This window comes from Colossoma macropomum, unplaced genomic scaffold (assembly GCF_904425465.1).
Source record: "Colossoma macropomum unplaced genomic scaffold, Colossoma_macropomum, whole genome shotgun sequence".
Taxonomy (NCBI): Eukaryota; Metazoa; Chordata; class Actinopteri; order Characiformes; family Serrasalmidae; genus Colossoma; species Colossoma macropomum.
Window position 1 is genome coordinate 4,725,687 of NW_023494798.1, and position 21,339 is coordinate 4,747,025.

General features: G+C 42.9%; 1 protein-coding gene across 1 annotated transcript in view; it reads left to right on the forward strand.

The window, feature by feature from the left end:
- The first annotated feature begins 4,155 nt into the window (after window positions 1-4,155).
- LOC118818037 (TCDD-inducible poly(ADP-ribose) polymerase) overlaps window positions 4,156-21,339 on the forward strand; it is a 35,391-nt gene continuing 18,207 nt past the window's right edge. Inside the window, exons 1-2 of the mRNA XM_036585141.1 lie at window positions 4,156-4,308; window positions 6,964-7,723. Coding sequence (XP_036441034.1) covers window positions 6,969-7,723 — 755 coding nt within the window. The 5' untranslated portion in view covers window positions 4,156-4,308; window positions 6,964-6,968. The remainder of the gene's footprint in view (window positions 4,309-6,963; window positions 7,724-21,339) is intronic.

A 21,339-nucleotide genomic window follows, 5' to 3' on the forward strand; every position in this document is an offset into this window, starting at 1 on the left:
AAAAAGGTTGACATCGAAACAATAGCAGGACAATTTTTGGTGTTATATAGAACCACATACACGTCTGAGGAACCATTTAAGCAATATACACACTTAAAAATGATGGTTCTTTGGTAGAACCATTTAAACATGAAATAGTTCTACATAGAACTAAGTAGAACCATGGATGGAGAATGTGTTGCATATGGTTCTATACTATGCATATCGCACCAAAGGAGGTTCTGCTACTGTTTCAACCTTGACATCGTAACAGTAGCAGAACCCGTATTGGTGCTAGATAGAACCATATACACATTCTCTATCAATCTGAAAAACAATTTAAGCATTAAACTATTTCATGCTTATGGTTTGTAATATAATTAAATTATACATTTAACTGTGTACTTAAGATGTAATTAAATATAATAAAGTATAAATTTAATTATGTACTTTAAATTTTGTTACGGGTTGAAAGTTTAGATGATGTACTTTTGTACAGAACTCGTCCACTTGTTCCACTGAGCTTTGAGTGAGAGATGATTTTACAGAATATAAGGGGTCTTTCAAAACATTTATACCATGAGGGTCCTCATCTTCACTGAGCTCAGTGTGTGATTTCTGGTAAACTGAGGGCCCATTTTAAGTTTCATTGTCTGAATAATGGAAGCCCTTCCTCGAGTCATCATGAGCCATTAGTTCCCTTCACACTTTGAGTAAGGCTGTGTCACCATTCCTCTCACGTCCCAGTGTGAGGAGTCAAATTCACTGGTATCATTTTTGGTACTGTATTAGTCGCTGAGACGTACACAGGTCAGAAATGACTGCCCTCTGTTTACTGATGACTAATCAAAACATGAGTTTGCTTTTTATTCTCCTTCTGACTGCGCACTGTGAACTTGAGTGCTTTTCTAGGGCTAAAGTCAGGTAAACTGCCTCCTCCCTCCCGGGTTTCTCTAGCCTGTCTTGGAGGCATGCGTGGCATTCTGGAGACAGCAACCTGCTGGGCGGGTTTCTACAGGGTCATTAAAATTCCAGCTCTCTGCGCTGCCACTAAACACGGCATGTTGGCTCTTGTCCATCCGCGCTTTTTGCTGCTGGAACGCATTAAAGCCGCTTTTGCCTGATCTCAGATCAGTTTTTACAGTGATTAAGGCTGAGATTTGTATACAGGAGCCTGATTGAGTGCCTTAAACCTCACTTTGATTCTTAACGTAACTACATAGCTCAAATATTTGTTTCGTTGTAAGTGAAGACACAGCTACCACCTGGACCTGTCCAGATCTTTCCCATTCTATTTCATGACCCTCTGCCCTTTTCCCCAGAAACCTGTTCGGGTTGTTTGCTTTCATCCTGCTATCAGTCGGCCTGCGAGGAGACTCCGAAGGCCTTTTTGCCTTTTGTCTCGACAATGACAAAGCAGAAGAGGGGAATGAGTCACGCTGTTACGTAAATGAGGCGAAGCTCTGGAAGGGAGGTGGATCTGAAACATTGCGGAGGGGAGGAGGAGGAGGAGGGGTCTTGGGGTCAAGGAGAGAGATGGCTTTGGCTTTCAAAATGTTTGGGCTGACCTTTAACCTTCATTTCCCCCCACGTCTTTGGTGGCCCCTAGAGCAGGGCGGCAGAGCCAGGCCGCCGCTTTGATCAGGGCGATGTGAGCGCCCGCTGGGTGTTCTGCTCATGTGCAGATGAGCCTGAGTGCAGGAGGGGGGTTGTGACAGCTCAAGAACGGGGCATTGTTTCCTTCTTCCTGCCTTCTTTGGGCAAAGGCACAACGGGAGGTTCTTTGTTTTGGCCAGTCTTCCCCCCACCACCCCCCACCCCCACCTCCACCATCCTGACCCTAACCGCAAGCTTCTGCCCTCAGACCTTCCGCCCTCCCCCCTCGCCTGCTTTTCATAAACCCACCAACAAGCAACAGGTCCCCTTAGAATCCTTCACCAGCTTGCCTCACGCATGTCTGATTATGGGCACTCAGCTCCTGAAGATGAGGCGGGTCAGGAGGTCAAAGACCCAGACGTCCAGACAGGGGTAGCGTGTTTATAAAGAACAAAATGAGCAGGATAAACATGACAGAACATGAATGGAACCAGACCAGAGCCAAGAACAGTACAGAATTAGTACACAGTGCTAGGGAAGGACCATTACTTGGCACAGTGGAAAACAGGCTGCTTCCATTGGTAAATAAAAGGTAAATCAATCCTTACTGATAATAATCAGTCATAAATATAATAATTCTAGTCATTTTTATAGTACATACACACCCTACAATAACTGATCACATTGATTTATCAGTCTACTCAGGCTTTAGCAGAGCTCAGCAACACTGAGATTAATAACTGATCATCACATTGATTTATCAGTCTACTCAGGCTTTAGCAGAGCTCAGCAACACTGAGATTAATAACTGATCACATTGATTTATCAGTCTACTCAGGCTTTAGTAGAGCTCAGTAACACTGAGATTAATAACTGATCATCACATTGATTTATCAGTCTACTCAGGCTTTAGCAGAGCTCAGTAACACTGAGATTAATAACTGATCATCACATTGATTTATCAGTCTACTCAGGCTTTAGCAGAGCTTCAGTGTTTGTAGAGAAGCTGTTTTTTATTTCTTCTTTAGAGTACACCTTTACCTGCCAGGCACTGGTTATAAAATAGTTAACAAACAAGCACTGATGGTGTTTTTAAAAGATGTATTTTTGAATTTGGTGGGTAAGCATTTTGAAAGTATTCTCCTAAAAATGTAAAAATAACCGTATTTTGAATACTGCCTATACAAAATGTAACTCGGGCTGAATACAGATGCTTAATTTCTGTATTTCCAATACTTGTATTCCTTTAAATCCCAACCCAGCTACGATGTTATTTTATAATGTTTTCCTCTTTTTGTTATCCTTTATAATATTCCAGGCTAACTAATTTTAGGACTGAAGGCATTTTTCCTCCAGAGCTTTCATTTTGTTATTTTAGCCACTCCTGTCCCGGATAAAAATCTCAAAATCACATATTCAACTCAGGAGCAGTTTTCAGTACACCCTTTATTTATCCGTGTGCGTGTGTGTGTAAAGTGGCTGGGTGTGTGTGTGTGTGGGTCTCCTATAGCGTGTCCTGGGGCTGTAAACAGCATTAGCTGTATCAGGCCCTTTTGCACGCAGGCTTGGGTTTCATAAATTCCCTGTCCAGTAGGGGGCTCCTGGTTCCATGCGCTTCTGCAACCAATTCCCTGCAGTGAGTGAGTATTTCTTGCTTTATTTGTCATCATTACACACATTCACAAGGTGGAGGCAGGAGATTTTATTTTTAGTTCAGACCAAAGTTATGTGATTTACTCCTCCAATAAAAAGACTATAAATTACATATATTGTCTTTATTATTGTCATTATTATTATTATTATTATTATTATTATTATTATTATTATTTTGATATTTATATATCCCCTTCTTTTTGCTACACTGTTTCTTTCTTATCTTCTGTAGTTCTTCATTATAGCCAGATGTAATTATGCTATGTATTGTTTAACATTTTAATAAAGATTATTCCACACAAACCTGCTGTAAAATCCCTTAATTTTCCACATTTTTAATAAATTCCCCTAATATATTATCTAAAAAGCAGCTGCTTCGGTCATTAAAAATCATAAACGATTAACGGACCCATATCATGGCCTTTTTTTTTTATCAATGAGTTTTATGCTATATGTAACCACTGATAAAGACCTGAACATATCAAATACATCACTAATGCTTAACAGCCAGGTGTGATTTCACTGTTTAAAGTATAGCTTATTTACATGCCTCAGCCATAAAGGCGCGCGGAGAAAAAGCGGCCTGTTTGTCTGTGAGGGAGAAAATGTAAAAATGTCAATTAACATGTAAGAAAGGGACCGTATTGGCCCTTTAAAGCTCTGTGCGCTCTTTGTCTCGTTTGTGCTTTGCCATGAACTCGCACGCACTATCAACGCCGACACGACTTCCTGTTTCTGTGTTTGGCGACCAAGCCCCGCCCCGTGGAGCGCAAGGGCGATAGAGAGACCTAGAGAGAGAACGAGAGAGAGAGAGCGCACGCTGGAGCTCCCTCGCTCAGTCACGACCAAGCCCCGCCCCCTAAGAGAGCGAGAACGAACGAGCGACCAAGAGAAAGAGAGAGAGAGAGAGTGACAGAGCTAGAGAGAGAGAGAGAGAGAGAGAGACGGAGAGAGGGAGCTGAGTTCAGTGCGCTGCAGAGCCGCTTCTCTCGGTGGATGAGCGCTTTGTCTCTCTCGCTGCTCTGCGCGACGGGACGGCGGAGCGCGAGGAGGAGAAGAAAACGGGGACCGTTTGGACAGGTAACCGAAGCACGAGCGCTTGCGCGCGGACGCGTACGTTTAGCGAAAAGGACTATACGCGGGACGCGTCGTCGTTTAATTAGCGTTACACGTCTTTTTCGCAGACTGGAACGGCGCTGGCTCTCCCGAACGACCCGTCCGTTCGTGTTTTATGCTTATTCGTATAAGCTATTTTGTGTGTGTAAGAGGCCATTGTGTGTATATGTGTGTGTGTGTGTGTGCGCGCGAAAGGCGCTACGTGCGGAGCTGCTCGAGCTCAGCTCGGTCACCGGCACGTAGGCAGCAGCGCCTCTAAGCAACCAGCGCCGAGCGCGAGGCTCCCTATTCGCCAGCGTTCTGGGTCGAATTTTCCCGTTCCACCTTAAATGGTGCGGCATTTAAGGTGGAACGGGGGGGACTCGAGCGAGAAATGGGAAGCTCAGGCTGCATCGCTGCTGGTTTGTGCCGGTTTGGTTAGTCAGGTGCTAAAAAACGAGACAGAAACGAGGTTTGTTTACGCTCGAGCCGCTCGGTTTGACTCAGCCCGGTCGCTCTCTGGACGTTGTTGGTGGTTGGGGGGGCTGGCGGGGGTGGGGGTGGGGGGGTAGAGGAGGGACGAGCTTTCTGTTTCACTGGTGCCACCCCTCGGTGCGTCTGTTCTCGAGAAAGGAAAGGAAAGGTGAGGTTTCGCCTCTGCTGATACACCCGAGCGCACAAGAGCGTGAGCTCTGACTCACTCACCTGACCCGCTGATGACTTATGATCAGACTCTGCTCAGAGCATATGACAGCCCGGTGACTCTGACAGGGGACCAAAGTCTGATCGCTCCGACTGCTTCTGCTTCCAGAGGGAAGGTAACGTTAGATCAGCCCCAGCTGCAAAAGTTGTTGCAGTGCAGTGGCGACTCAGATACACTCTTAGCTGGATCTCCAAGGTTTCTTTAGGCTGTATTTAGAACCATGAGTTCCACATAGATCCATTTGCATGCTCAAATGGTTCTTTGCATGGTGAAATGGTGCTTCAGATTGGTGGAGAGTTTGTTGATCCTTTTGCAAATTGTTCTGTGTAGCAGTAAAAAGGGTTCTGCTAACGTTACAAGCTTGACATTGTCACAACAGAGGAACCTAGGTTCTATGTAGAACCACATGCAACCGTGCACTCTTAAAAAGATGGTGCTTCAAGGGTTCTTTAGTGAAGAAAAGTGGTTCTATGAACACTCAAGGATGCAAAGAACCCTTTAATCACGCAGAGAGTTTTTTGAGTTTTCATAGAACCATTTTCTTCGCTAAAGAACCTTTGAAGCAAAATCTTTTTTTAAGAGTGTAGAACCTGTGTAGAATGTATAGGTACTATGAAACCTATGTAAAATATAGAACCTGTATAGCATATGGTTCTATATAGAACCATGTGCAACACATTCTCCATCAGTCTGAAGAGCTGTTCCACCATGCAAAGAACCAGTTAAGGTTCTCTGTAGAGCCTTTTTGAAAGTAGTTTTGTATATTTTTGCAAGTTAGACATCGTAGCTTCAGGACCCAGATTCTATATGGAACCATATGCAACTGTGCACACTTTAAAAAAGATGGTGCTTCAGGGGTTCTTTAGTTACGGAAATGGTTCTACATATTTATAATGCAAAGGGTTCTTTGAGAGATCATGATTTTCTTTACTGAAGAACTACTAAAGCACCATTTTTTTAAGAATGTAGAATATATATATATATATATATATATATATATATATAAAATCTATATGGACTGTGATTCTATGATGTATAGGTTCTATGGTTGAACCTGTAAAGAGCCATTTGCAACACATTGTCTGTCAGTCTGAAGAGCTTTTTCACCGTGCAAAGAACCATTTTAGATTCTCTATAGAACCCTTTTGAAAATAGCTCTACATAGCACCAAAAGCGTTCTTCTATTGTTAGAAGCTTGACAAATCCGGGACCATATGTGGTTCTATACATTCTATTCAGTCTGAAGAACCATTATGCAACGAACCAAGCATGAAATGCCTCTATATAGAGCTCGTGGTTCTAAATACAGTCATTGCCTTTACTAAGTAACCCTTGAAGAACCATCTTTTTTAAGAGTGTAGCATACATACAGCCTGAGTGGAAGTCAGTACAGAGGAACTTCACAGAACGTCCAGCATCTGTCAGCGTAGGAACTGCTGTCCTTCTCTTTTTGAGATCCTTTTGTACTGAAATAGAACACTAAAGCTGTGAGCAACAGTCAAGCAGTCCTGGTTCTGAACCAAGAGAAGAGAATTCGGTTAGGGGTGGGCGATACAGCTAGAATATCACATCATGATATTTCTAAACAGCTATCAAAAATTCTGGGTCCAGTGATTTTCATTCACGATTTTACACACTGTGCTGCACTAAAATCTGATCTTTTAATGAAACACGCAGACTGTACGACCAGATAAATTAAAATTTATCGTGATAACCCTAAAATCACCTGAGAATTCAGTTAAACCAAAAAAGGAATCAGGAACCAACTGTGAGAGAAATGGAACTGAAGAATGTAGGTCCCTTTCCTAACAAGTGCACTTGAGCAGAAGTGAATGTAGTGTAATTTGATCGTGTAATCCAGTCAGTGTTACACCTACGTGCGTGTAGCTACACGAACGTGACTAGTCATTAGCCTCCTCTACCTGCTCTTCCAACAGGGTCCATGGAGAAGAGTTTGCATGTGATGCAGGAGCCGGAAGGCAGCGACGGGGAGAAAGTTTTGGAGGAGGCCACGCTCAGCTTGGCCATGGAGGACGGGGAGTTCGAGCAGCGGCTGGGCCTCGTGGATAAGATCCCTCTAGTGAAGCCCTGCTTCAAGAAGAAGCACGCGCAGAGGAAATGCCTTCGGGCGCTGCAGGAGCCGCTCCTGAGCACGCTGCTGGTGGCCGGGGAGGGGGTGTTTGTGGCCCCGTGTGCCGCCGCCGCCGCCGCCACCATTGAGAAGCAGGCCACCATGAGCGAGGTACAGACAAAGGACACCGTGGATTCGGAGGCGCAGACGGGCGACGTAGCGGCGGACATGACGCCGGATGTGACGTCGGCGCCCGCTGTCGTAGCCTCGGAGACGCTAGGCGACATCTTCGCCCCCGCTGAGCCATTAGGGGGCGCTGCGGCCCAGGAGGGTGAGATGTTTCGGGACAAGAGCGAGGAGGCCTCATTGGACCTCGTGTTTGAACTGCTGACCCAGCTGCAGTACCACACGCACCAGGGCGACGGTATCGACATCTGCGCTGACTTCCTGCAGGGCGCGTGCCTTTACGGCAGCGACTGCGAGCGGCACCACACCGTGCTGCCTTACCACTGGCAGATCCGGCGCTCGGATACGCACGGCTGGCAGAGCATATCGGACGATGCCCAGGAACAGCTGGAAAGACTCTATTGCAATCCGGACAATGAGCAAGTCAAGCTTAAATTTCTGTAAGTGCCTATTTTGTTTACATTCTATTCCTGCTTTATGGTGGCCAGAAATCACTGATAACTGATAACGGATAAGCTTAGTTAACCTTTTTAACTTGAAGGCAGTGCCAGACTTACGTTCCTCATTGATTACATACATAACATACATTATTTATAGTAATTACTAGCTTATAAGCCTGAAGATTAACCCATTCAAGTCAAGGAAAAATGTCACAGAGCATCTGATTGGATTAAAGAGGTGATATTTTGCATAGTTTTACTGTGGATGAGCATCTAACAGTGCCCGAATGAGGGATTATATGTGACAATTCAGATAGGGACTTATATAGGTTAATAACTGTGTAATAAGCTTGGCCTGTAAAGGTCCCTGTAAAGTAGTACCAGTAGTGGCTAGACTACTGTTAGTGGCATAACTTAGTGTAGAGTGCAAGAAAGGGAGGCAGATTTTAGATATGGCCTTCAATAGATTTAATAAGTTAATAACTGTGTAATAAGCTTGGCGTTTAAAGAGTTGATAGTAATAAAAGTATAGGCTAGACTACTAGTAAGGAAGCATAACTTAGTGTAAAGTGCATGAAAGGGAGGCAGATTTAAGAACATTAGTGCTGATGGGAGGGATTGTATGACAATTCACACATGGACTATAATAGGGTAATAACTGTATAATAAGCTTTAAAGGGTTAGTAGTAGCAGCAGTATAGGATAGACTACTTTTAGGGAAGCATACTAAGAAAGGGAGGCATATTTAAGAGCATTAGTGCCTAAGGGAGGGATTGTATGACAATTCAGATGTGGATTATAAGAGGTTAATAACTGTGTAATAAGCTTTAAAGGGTTAGTAGTAGTAGCAGTATTGGATAGACTACTTTTAGGGAAGCATACTAAGAAAGGGAGGCATATTTAAGAGCATTAGTGCTGAAGGGAGGGATTGTGTGTGGGGGTGTGATAGAGGCAGCAGTGGGGTCACAGGAAAGAAAAAACAGGTGCGTGTGTGTGTGTAACTGACGGGAAGTTCAGGTTGAAGTTTGTTTGTGTGCGAGAGAGTGCATGTTGATCACCCCCCCCTCATAAGCCTTCCGCCGGCTGCCCCGAGACGGGGAAGTGCGCTGACGGCTGTAAGCCGTGAACTTGCATGACCTGTTTCTGCCTCATGCGGTCACTCGCACACAAAGTCGCACAGAGTCACCGCGAGTGACGCGGGGACGGTCGCACGCTCTTCTCACGCAGACAGAGCCGAGCCTTGCACGGATCGTGTCTCACACACACTCAGATAAATGAGTCTCACACACGCACAAACACAGGCTCACATTTATGTACCCACTCAGCAAGCTTATGCAAATTCTGCCTTGGTGTAGGACGGAGAGCACATTGCCTCTCTCAGTCACGCTCGCTCACACATGCAGATTCACCCTTTGAAAGCGACAGTTATTAAAGGGCCCAAATCCTCCATATCTTTTATGACATATGGGTGGGTTTATGTACCAAAAACAGCCATAATTTCTTTTTTCCAAGACCATTTTCTAACCTCCCTTTATCCCTGAGAATGAAACAGTCTGTACCTTTAAGACTGGTGTATGCAAATGAGCTCTGTTCTGATTGGCTGCCCTGTGTAGGGCCTTGTTTGAAAAGCAGCATAGGCTGAAACACCAGTGTGGGCTGTAAAAGGCGGAATAGGTGGATATATCTGTAAATGTGTTGGTTTTTGTGACATCATGGGCTTTTTTTGCGGCATAGTCTCAGCATGGACTCGAGAGTGAGCGGTACGTTTGGAGAAACCTTAGCAGGGTTTACACACTACATCTTAAGAAATATTAAATAAAAAACGTTAAGAATTATTAATAAAATAAAAATTAATTCTGTGATATGGGCTCTTTAATCCTAAGTGTTGTTATTATTAAGTAACTACTATGAAATTAATATGTAATATGTAAGACGTATTGAAATTCAATACCTTTATGGTACTCGAATTATTCAGATTATTCTGGCTTAGCATCCGTGAGCCAATAAGCATGCTTGTTCTGAAATCTAGACTGCTGATTGGCTGTCTAAATTAGCTACATCTGCACTTCTTGATTAGTGTAGTCTGTAAATACACCCACTTCCAGCACTTCATATTCATTTATTTTAAGCCACTTTCGATTAATAATTAAAGCGAAGTTCAGTTTTAAAATGAATGTATGTATTTTAAAATGAAGTATCGATATGTGGTTTTAATGATACCCAGTTCTGGTTATGACAGTGAAGAACCTGAAATGTGGGCCACATGCAGAGTTTAAGGGTTAAGTCATGCACCACACTCACCACGGGGGGTATTCGTACGCCGAGTGGGTCTTGCGGAGAGCTCGGCTCGAAGCAACAAGGCTGTTCTTGTTTAGAAGGAGGGTTTTTTAAGCCCAGAAGTGAATCTGTATGCAAACAGTCTCTGTGGGACGAAGGGCATTTGGTTTTGACAGAGCAGCCCAGTTTTTATTCTCACAATGACACAGCTCCCTTAGGATAGACTAGTCATGGAAATATGACCATGTGATGACCCGTAAAGCTTCTTTTAGGGATGTGACGATACTCAGATTTTAAGATATGATATGTATTGTGTTTTCTGCACTATGATAGTACGCATAACTTGTTTTGTTTTGGTCAGAGTGTCAGAAGAGTGTCAGAGAAGTCAGAATTATTATGTTTAGACAGTTTAAAGAAAGAGAAAGTGTAGATTTCTTTCTTGAGTTGTTGAGAAATTTAATAGTGTATTAAGTGAACAGGGAAAACTGATATCGCTAACTAAACTGAATTCATTTCATCACACACTGTCTGTGTTTACATGCGAGGATTTTTGCCAATCCGATTGAACACAAGTAGCCCGATCCAGCATTACATGCACGCGTTGAAAACCACTTAGTGTAGACGTTACCATGACAATGAGCATCACGTGAGTCCAGTCAGAGTGAGACGAGCAGCAGTGAGCAGCGCTTCTGTGTTTAATTGCTTTAAAATGATGTCAGACTCAGGAAAACGTCCTTCACATGTCCTTATTAAAGAAGGCCGAGAGGAAGACGTCATGATCTGAGACACATAACCTGGACGTCCGTCCCACCGCCGTCTTTTAAAGATCAGAGCATAAACTTCGTCTCCTCTGCAGACCAGTTTCTGCTCCGCCATGTTGAACGGTATACAGTTTCACTATGACGTGACGAACATGATCAGAACGGACTTAAACTTTCCGATAGGGAATGTAATCAGATACAGGCGTTTACACGGATATTATTCTTCTGTTTAACGGATTATTTACAATAACTGTATTCCGAATGGCCTCAATCAGACTAGACTATTCCGATTGAGCTATTAGTCGGATTATTAATGGATTATTAGGCTGCATGTAAACTTGGCTATTGCCTCACAACCTCAGTATCAAAATGTGAAATTTAATTCGTGTGTCGTAACGTCCCATGAGTTTAGATCAAAAGTCTTCAATACCTTTTCTTCGATACTGATTCCTAAGGCTATCTAGAAGTTGTAGCTGATGATAAATTGCCACATCAATAATTGCAGTTAATAAGTTTTTTGTTTATTGTATGCAGCTCTTAAACTACAGGCCTAAAGAGGCCAAATTAGCTGATTCGTCAACATCAGCGAACAACTACTGTTACACAGAATCATGTGTAGCTCTTCTGTTATCCTCACATTTACATACTTTTATGCCTGGGGTCAGTTTGACCCAGCACAACAACCAAAACAAATGTTGATATTTCCTACAGCTACAACAGCCTGGGGTCAAACTGACCCCAGAGAGCACTGATGTGTACTAAATGTGTAAACGACATTGAAGACATACCATCATGTGACTTTTATGTTTATCCACTAAATGAGGACAAGTCAATAAATATGAAGCAGTCGTTTATTTAGGGATTTTTAACACTGAATAGGGTCAAACTGACCCTGAAGATAATAGGAGGGTAAAGTCAAGAGCTCTGAGTGAAAATATAAGCCGCTAAGTTTGCAGACACACATGATAAAAATGTTGGGTTTGGTTAATTAACCAAACATTACTCATGCTGCCCTGTAAACGTGTTAGAGCACCGAGTTACTAGTTTCTCACTGAATGCATTTATTGTTTTTTTTTTTTTTATAAACATTTATTTGGCTCAAACCAGCGCATGTATTACATGTTGTGGCGTAATAACTGTGAAATCCAACAACTATAGAAAACGACTGCAGTCAGATTAAATAACTGTGATCATCACAAATTATTGCAATTAGCCGATAATGTAATATTTGTGACAGGGCTTCTGATTCCTGATCAGTACTTTTTTCCCCATACTTTCCTTCTCTTTTTTTGTAGGTTTGACTTAAACCGCTCTGTAGTGTTGGCTGTTTTCAGTCAGTGTCATGAAAGGTGTCCCCAGTGAACGTCCACCGTTTCCCTCTGCATTAAAGGCCGTGCTAATTACCTTTGGCTCTCCGCCACCTTAGAAGTAGCTGTTAAGTGTTTAGGCTCAGCCCCCCACTGTGCATATGCGTGTGTATTTGTGGGGGATGTGTGAAATGGGGACCCCTGGGGGGCTCCAGGAGATAAGCGTTGCTTTGTTTGTCTCCCTGTTTGCAGTTGCCAGCTGTAGGGGGTTTGTTTGTTTGGTGCGCTGACTCCATATGGTCGATACTACGCCTAGTTCCAGGAAAGACCTTGGGAGTATGTGTGTTGATATGTTTCTATGGAGGTGTGCGTGTGAGCGTGAGTGTGCGAGCGTTTCTGCGGCCGAGTCCATTGTACGTTTACCTGAGCGCCTGATCAGGTGTCACGTTGCTGCCGTATATTTTGACCTAAGTCCAGCATTACTTGCCAGCAGTCTTGCAGAGCAAAGTAGCTGGATGGACACAAGTGTACAAAGAAGCCAGTTCCTTTAACTGCAGTGATTCCGTCCCCCGAGAACTACATCTCTCCTATTAGTTGTGTAGCAGTGCTTGCATAATTCACTGTAGTTACTGAATAGTAGGCCTGCAAGTCGCTGGAATTGCCTGCAAGTCTGATCTGGTTGTCTTTAGCTGTGTAATATGAGTTGAATTAAAGGGCCCATATCATGTTTCCCTTGTTTTTCTGAAAGGAAAGTGTTTAATGTAGTGTGTATTGTAGTATTTTTAAACCTTTAAAAGCTACCATTCACTCCCCAGTCCATACCATCCATATATGGGAGCTACCATTTTGAATTCACTGTTCTTGTGATATGTCTAAAAACCTTTGCATTTGCAAATATTTATTCAGCCCACAGCAGTTTGTTGCATCATTGTTGTCAGAACAAAACCTTGTTTCTCTTCTAATGTAAGTCAATGGAACCAGACGTTTTTCCAAGTAATTTTGGGTCATTTCCGTTGGTCTGTTCATCATGAAATTTATCTACAATGTAAAGGGTGACAAGTATTTTCAAATTATGTCAAAAACTGAAAAATGTTCATCTTACATGCACAGAACGTTTAATTCTAAGAGATAAAAAGAGGTTGGGAAATGGTCAGAGAGTGGACCTCAGCGGGGACAATGTAATAAAATACAAGAGGACAAGGGCCCTTTGAATTAGAGCGACTCGAGTGACTCCCTTTGACTAAACTCCGGAGGAGAGGACATTAGTGTGTAACCAGTAGCTGGTGATTTTATGACCCCGGTGTCATTGCTTGTGCATGCAAGTGCATTGCTCTTTGACCCTTATGGCTGTGTTTCCGTGAGAACGGCAGAGAGTGATAGGACAGCGCGACACTCTCTCGCCAAGCATTGAGGGCACGGTGACCCGAAACCAAGCCGAGCGTGCGTGCGCGAGTGCGTGCGTTAGGGCTTGTGTTTGTGCCAGCGCCCATCCGTGCGAGTGTGTATGCCTGAGCGTGGAGGAGATAGCGTGTCAGACAGGCCATGGAATGATTCACAGAGGCGAGGTTGATCTGCCTTCTCATCAGACAGCGTCCTCTGTGAAATTCCCTGTTAACTGGTTAACCCCTTAAAGCCCATGTGTCAAACACAACGCCCACGAGCCAAATCAGGCCCGCAACACAATCCTGTCCAGCCCGCAAAAGTGTTTTAATTTTTTGTTAATATTAGCCTATTTCACAATGCGCTGCACTACAGTCCCCAGCATGCACTGCAATGTAATGTGAGCTCTGACTCTCCTACTCCAGCAACAGTCTATGGGACGGCATTTACACCTCAATTCCACACCAGTCATATCACCAAACACTAGCTGCAGTTCAGCCAGTAAACACTTAAAGTCAGCTTAGCAGCTCAGAAACCGAGCCCCCCAAGTATTAAGGATGCCAGTGTGTCTAGTTCCAGCAAATAGGTAGGTTTAATAGACCGAGCTCCATTAAATTTTGAATATTTCAAGTGTTTATGTAATATTTTAAGCTCTACTACAAGTGTCTGCATTTTACTGTTGAGGTTTTTCCATATTTTAAATAAACAGTGGCCAGTTTGTGTTATAGCACAACGTTAACTAAAAATAACATTAAAAACATTTTTTCTCTGGCCTACAGATTTGTTGAGATATTTTTTTTTTTAAAATGGCCCCTTTAGTGGTTAGGTATGACACCCCTGTCTTAAAGGGCCCATGTCAGGGAAAACCAAAATTTGCGGACGCAAGAGTTGACATAGTATCTAAACGCTGTTAACATTTAAGAACATACCATTAACTCTGCAGTACGTATATAAAAAATGAAGCTGCAAAAATTTGGGATTTGCTGCTTTTGTGATGTCACAAAAACTTTTAGCAGCAGTTTAGTCCTGCACATTCATGTGAAGCTATAAGGAGAGTTTCAACCTCCTTATAAAGCGCAATCACTGTTAGAAGAAAGAAGTCAGAAGAAAACCTTGTATCTCAAGTTTTTGTCGTTTTTCAGTTTTTGACATAATTTGAAACTGCATGTTGGCCTTTACATTGTATGTAAATTTCAAAATGAAGGGACCAAAAGAAACGACCCAAAGTGACCAGGAAAAAAAGTCTGGATCCATTGACTTGCATTAAGAGTCAAGTATGTTTTTTCCTTCTCCTGTAAAGTTACTATTTTGGAGATGAGGTTTTGTTCCGACAGCAGCGATATATAAATCTTGAAGGCACAGTGACACAGTCAGCCTGTTTATTTGTAAGGCATAAAGAGAGGTCATTTTAAAGTGAACGCTGACTGTTTTTGGTGTATGAAGTCACCTAAACAGTATAAGTGGACCCCAGGTAATCACTTTGGCTATTCAACCTCTTACACTTCTATAAACTAAGAATAGCTCAACCAGTTTTGCATTGAAGTCCCTGTAGTTACTCAGTAATAAGACTTAGTGTCAGATTTTAAGCGGTTAATATTAAAATCTACAGATTCTCTGAAACTAATTTGCGAGTTAAATAGTGAGGAAAGTCAGATGTTGAAGTGTGCAGTCAGTCTCTCTCTCTTCCTCTCGCTCACTCTCTTCCCCTTTCGTGGTGTTTATCCATACAGCACATGCAGAGAGTAGGACGTTTTGAGTGGAACAGCTTGTAAGTGTTCGAAGGACAAAGAGAGAAAGAAACAGACGAATAGATCCTGGATTGGTCGAACAGACCGTCCCTCCGTCGGTTTCAGCAGAGCGCGTTCTAGGCTCATGAACTTCTAAGACTCTTCTTTCCGAGACTCTCTCTGCTCATGCGGAGGAAGCGAGAGCCGCCGAACTCTCTGGCCCAGAAAGGAAACAAAAAGGGGAAGCTGGGAGCGTTGGCGGCAGCTCCTTCATTCCTTCAGATCTCCTCAGGAGGAAGAGAGGAAAGCCCTGAGCACTTCCCAAGCAGCTGTCACTCACACTTTATTACTCTCATTTACGTCAGCGCTATTAATGCTGAATTTGTGTCATTTGCATTCTGCTGATACGTTGGTGCTGAGATTGAGCTCGGTTGCTGGTACGGAGTTAAACACACACTCAGCTTATTCTCAGTCCGGCAGTTTCGATTGATTTCCTTCTCGTTTGTGCTTGAGCCGCGCAAGATCAGCTGTTTTGTGAACTAGAGTTCAGTTTTCTTGTTAAGGTGCCACAACCGTGCGCCGATGCACTGCTCTGCGTGTTGTGTTCCCTGCATTAACCCCCCAGTTTAGTTAGTTAGTCAGTTAATTAGTTCGTGAGTGTTGGACGGCCTGTGCAGGGCTGTGGAACTCCAGGACCAGGATCTAGAACCAGTGGAGCAGAGGTGTAGTAGCCTGTAGCATAGCGTGGCATAGTATGGTATAGAGGTGGGCGATATGGCAACAATATAATATCGCGATACTTCAAGAAATCTTTACGATAAACGATCACAATATTTTTTTAGATGTATTGGCATTCAGTGTTTTGCATACTGTGTTGCACTAAATCCACTTAAACGGGGCTATTTTTGCTCTCTTTATAGTGAAGCTGGCAGTTGGTCACTGTTTAAGTACTGACCATGTTGAAGATATGATCCATATTGTGATAATTTATCGCGATATCAGTATATATTGTTCTGTTGCCCAGCTCTAGTGTCGTAGCATTGTGCAGCAGTATTAGTTGCTGCATGACATAAAAGCTTTTTGTATGCAGCGTTAAAATGTTTTATCTCCATTTTTGTTATTTTTTTACTTTTTTTTTATTTTAATAATTTGAAAGTTCTTGTTTCCATTTGTATTGTGTCAAAATGAATGAATGGACCAATAGAAATGGTCCAAAATGACACAGGAAAAAAAAATCCATTATAAGTTAACAGTGTTTTTTGCTGTAAAGTTACACTTTTGGAGATATGAGGTTTTGCAGCGATTATTAATTTATTTTTTTTTAGATTTCCGCTGAGATGGGAAATGTTGGCCGATGCTGATATCCTATATTTTTCATGTACATCACTGCTGTCGGAACAAAACCTCGTATCTCCATTTTTGCCGTTTTTCAGTTTTTGACATACGTTGAAAATGCCTGTTGGCCTTTATATTATTTGTAAGTTTCATGATGAATGGACCAGAAGAAATGACCCAAAATGACTTGGAAAAACATCTGGTTCCATTGACTTACATTAAAAGTAAAGTAGGTTTTTTCCTTCTCCTGTAAAGTTACCATACGACATACTGATGCAGATTCCTGAACACTGCCTGGGTTAGAATTTCGGAGATATATTAATCAACACAGTAGGCCACGCTCTTCTGGACTATAACATATATTTAAAGCCTCAAATGCAGGTTTGAAACATCCATAGGCGAATGGCTTTTTAAAGCAAATATTCACCAATGCTAATATGATTCATCAGGCGTCCCAAGATAATAATACCTCACACAGTTTCAGAAAGCAGATAAGCAAGTCTGTTTGGAAATTACTGAGCAGCTCTGAACAATACAGTGTCTGTATTTCATACGGTGCTAATTGATATGGTATGAGCCTCCATGAGCTTAGCCTCACAGCTCCACTGCAGAACTAATGAAGCAAACCCTAGACTCCAAGCATGTCGTGGCAAGTCAACCACAATTAGTGCAACATTGATTTTCCTCCACACTGTTCCTTTAACAGAGAGTTCGAAATGCCTCACATGCCGAAAACGTCTCAGATGATTATTTTGCATGTGGGAAGATAATCGAACCTGTATGTGTTTTCGGTTGTGGCGGTGTTTTGTAGAACTAGCTTTTCAGGCTAGCTCGAATCGGCAGAAATTGTCGTAATATCATGTACAGTCATGCATCGTCACACACCGTAACGACCTGTGCGGTTTCTGCTGAAGTCATACCTTAATGCAGAGTTCCTCCATGCCCTTTGCTCCTGAATGAGCGATCACGTGTTTGTGCACGCATGTATTGGCTGAGTGCATATCACTGTAACGTTCTCCACCCACGGGTTCTAGGTGACACGACTGCTTTATCTGCGGGTCAGCGGTCTGGGCTCAGGTGTATTTGTGTGCGTGCTTGTGTTTAGTTCTTGTCCAGGTGTGACGTTGTAGGTGGGTGTGAGTGATGGTGGCATGCGGGCAGCTCAGGTTGTTGTGCATGAGAAAGTTAGGAGGAAGTTGTTAGGCTGTGCGTTTGTGCGTGAGACCAGATTAAGGAGAATAAGGGGATAATACTGTATTTTGGAACGAAGGGCGGTAGAGCTAAACAATATAAAAATATAAATTTCATGCTGAATGGACCAAAAGAAATGGCCTAAAATGACTTGGAAAAAGTCTGGTTCCATTGACTTACATTAAAAGTGAAGTAGGTTTTTTTCCATCTCCTGTAAAAGTTACCATTTTTATATATATATATATATATATATATATATATATATATATATATATATATATATATATATATATATATATATATGCATATAAACAGCTGTATTTATATACACACACACACATATATATTATTTTTCATATATAAACATGCCTATTTTAATGGAACAAGCTATAACTTAAGCAATTTCAGACCATTTCTGGGATTTTCAGATCATGTAAAAATCTAAAAAACTATATACAGAGTGCTTATAGTACATATAGATACTTACATATACATATAACACTTATGGGACATATGCATGACCCCATAAAAGGTGCAAAAACAAACCGTGTGTGTGTGCAGGGGTTATGGGGGTCAAAGGCTAATTATGAAAGGGTTTCTCTCTTGTCTCCTTTAGCTATGCAGCACAACACACAGCCTCAGGTCTGGGCATGCTCAGTTCAGTTCAGCTCCACAGCCTCCCTGCTGCTTTATAGACACTAATCCTTCACAAAGCGGGAGCGCAGGCCTCTCTCTCTTTCTCTTTCACTTACCCTTTCTTTCTCTCTCTTCCTCCTGTGATCTCTTGTTATCTCACACTCGCTCTTTTGTGTCCTAATTCTTTTCTCTCCCTCTCTTTATCTCTCTCTCTCTCTCTCTCTCTCTCACTCATCTCTGTTCTGCTTTCTCCTTTCTGTTTTAGTGTGTTGGTGTGTGTATCTGCAGTACACTGTGAGAACAGGGCTGAAGGCTGCTTAACCTGATTGGACGTTCAGACTTATTCCATCTTAAACACTGACCGAAGCTTTGGAGCAGTGAACAAATTGGGCTTCCATTAAACAAACACTCAAGTTCGGCTGCTCTTCTGTTCAAGTGAACACAGCAAAGTAGAGCGTCTTTAGAACCGCTTCTGTTCCGTTTACGGGATTGTTTTTGTTGTGCAGTGTGTGTGTGTGTGTGTGTGTGTGTGTGTGTGTGTCTGTGTGTGTGTGGCTGCTTTTGGCTCCTGACAACAGTCATCAGCGGGCAGGTACAGGTCAGAGTGACCGTGAGGTGAGCACTGTGCTTAGTGATTGGGTCAAAAGATTGCTGTCAAGTTGCACTCATCTCCCTCTCTCTCTCTCTCCCTAAGTCTCTCTCTCTTTTTTCTCTCTCCTTTCTTTCTTTCTTTCTTTCTTTCACTCAATTTAATTAAACATACCTTTATTAGTATCACTGTCTCAAGCACAGTGTTTACAAAGCATATCGCTGTTGTCGGAAGAAAACCTCGTATCTCCAAAATGGTGACTTTACAGGAGAAGGAAAAAACATACCTTACTTTTAATGTAAGTCAATGGAACCAGACTTTTTGCCAAGTCATTTTGGGCCGTTTCTTTTGGTCCATTCATCATGAAATTTACACACAATATAAAGGACAACAGCTGCTTTCAAACTATATCAAAAACTGAAAAACAACAAAAATATACAAGATACGATAAAAGGATAATAAGATACGAGGTTTAGTTCCGACAGCAGCGATATGTAGTTTAAAGCTAAACTTCTTTTTACATATATACAAGTATGTATGTATGTGTGTATGCATATATCTATATATATATACATATATGCAGTTCTTATGTGCGTCTTAGAGGAGCTCAGACCGGTTTGGTTTCCGATTTCAGCACAACTGCTTTAACTTTAAGCATTGATTACTCTAATTACTATCGGGCTTTTTTGAGGAGATGCTAGTTAAACCTGAAATGCATCGACACATAAAATGACTACTTATTTTTTTCCTATTTGTTCTAATATTCATATTTTAGGAGCACATAAACGCTTACAGCCCAGATGAACAGTGATTTAAACGTCATTGTTGGACAGCAGAGCAATATAGCAATACAGCTTCGCTCGCTCTCCCCACTCCTCGTCCCCTCACTGTCTAGCGTATTGTCTGCCGCATGCCCCCTTTCTCTTTTCTCTCCATCAGTCCTTCATTGATCTCTTCATTGATCTTTCTCTCCTCTCACCTTCTCTGTCTCTCTCCTGGGTCGGCTGCTTTTGCACTGTTTTTCACGTTTTCAGAGCAGAGGAGGCACCAGAGAGCAGTGTGTGTGTGTGTGTGTGTGTGTGTGTGTGTGTGTGTGTGACAGCAGAATGGATGTTTTTACCTAAAGAGAACAGGGCGGGTCTTGAGATCGGTCTGATTGGCCCCTGACGTTGACGGTCTAGTCGCATGCCTTCCCTGTAATATGGTATGTGGCTTTTGTCGTATACTGGATACTATACTGTACACTGCTATGAAGAGTAGCGTACAATAATACAGTGCATACTGGTGGTGTATGCAGTATCAACCCAGCCTTTGGCCCAATCCCATTTCTTCTTTTTACCCCTACCCCTTGTTTCCGAGTGTCACTTTGCCCCTTGGAACTGAGTTACAAGTGGTAGTGGTTGAAATCTTCCCTATGAAATGGGACCCTCAAATAAAAAGAGCATTACTTCATTAACAGCTACCAGCGCTGCTCTGTAGGCGACCCTGCCAGTCTGCAGTGACAGCAGAGGAGGGTAAAGTTCAGCTCCTCACTGCTGGGCTTTAGTTACATTTAGGGCATCATGTGCCTTCAAAGAGGGGGATGAGATAATTGTTTATTATCACCCACCGCTAATTCTTCAGTGATACGAAGCTGAAGTCAGATATTCTCCAGCTTCTTGTTTGAATTTTTACGTTCCACCTTAAATGGTCTCTTGTTCAGCCATCTTGCCAGTTTTTCTTTTTTTCACATAACACTCTGTTTGGAGTCTGAAAAGCCTCCGTTTGGAGGGCCGTGTAGCCCCAACACTTTGCCCCACCCCTCTATCTCAACAAGAGTCTGGACACCCTACCCCTTAGACATGAATTTGCAAAACAGAGGGGTCAGAGCTCAATGGTAGGGCCTCAGACTTGGGCAGAAAGGAAGGTAGGGTTGGTGACCACCGCTGTTTGTGTGTGACTGGGATGGAAACATGAGAGCAGATATGTGTGTGTGTGTGTGTGTGTGTGTGTGTGTGTGTGTGTGTGCGTGTGTGTTTGCGTGTGTGTGTGTGTGTGTGTGTGTGTGTGTGTGTGTGTGTGTGTGTGCGTGTGCGAAACTACTCTGTGTTGTGAAATTGAAGCTGCGTGGTTTCTCTCTTCTGCTACTCTGGTTCCCTCCTGCTGCACTGCAGTCACAAAGCATCGAGTGACACAGCATAAATAAATTACCCAGCGCTTGTGCGTGTGTGCGCGTGTGTGTGTGTGCGTGCGTGTGTGCGCGTGTGTGTGTGTGCGTGTGTGTGTGTGCGTGTGTGTGTGCGCGTGCATTTCCGTTGTGTGTCACTGTGTCATCTTTTGACACCCCCCACCCCCCACCCCCACTGGCACACACAGTTGAGCGTTTGTACACGGAGCCCTCCTGATGGAACACGCCACTCAGCCTCATCCCATA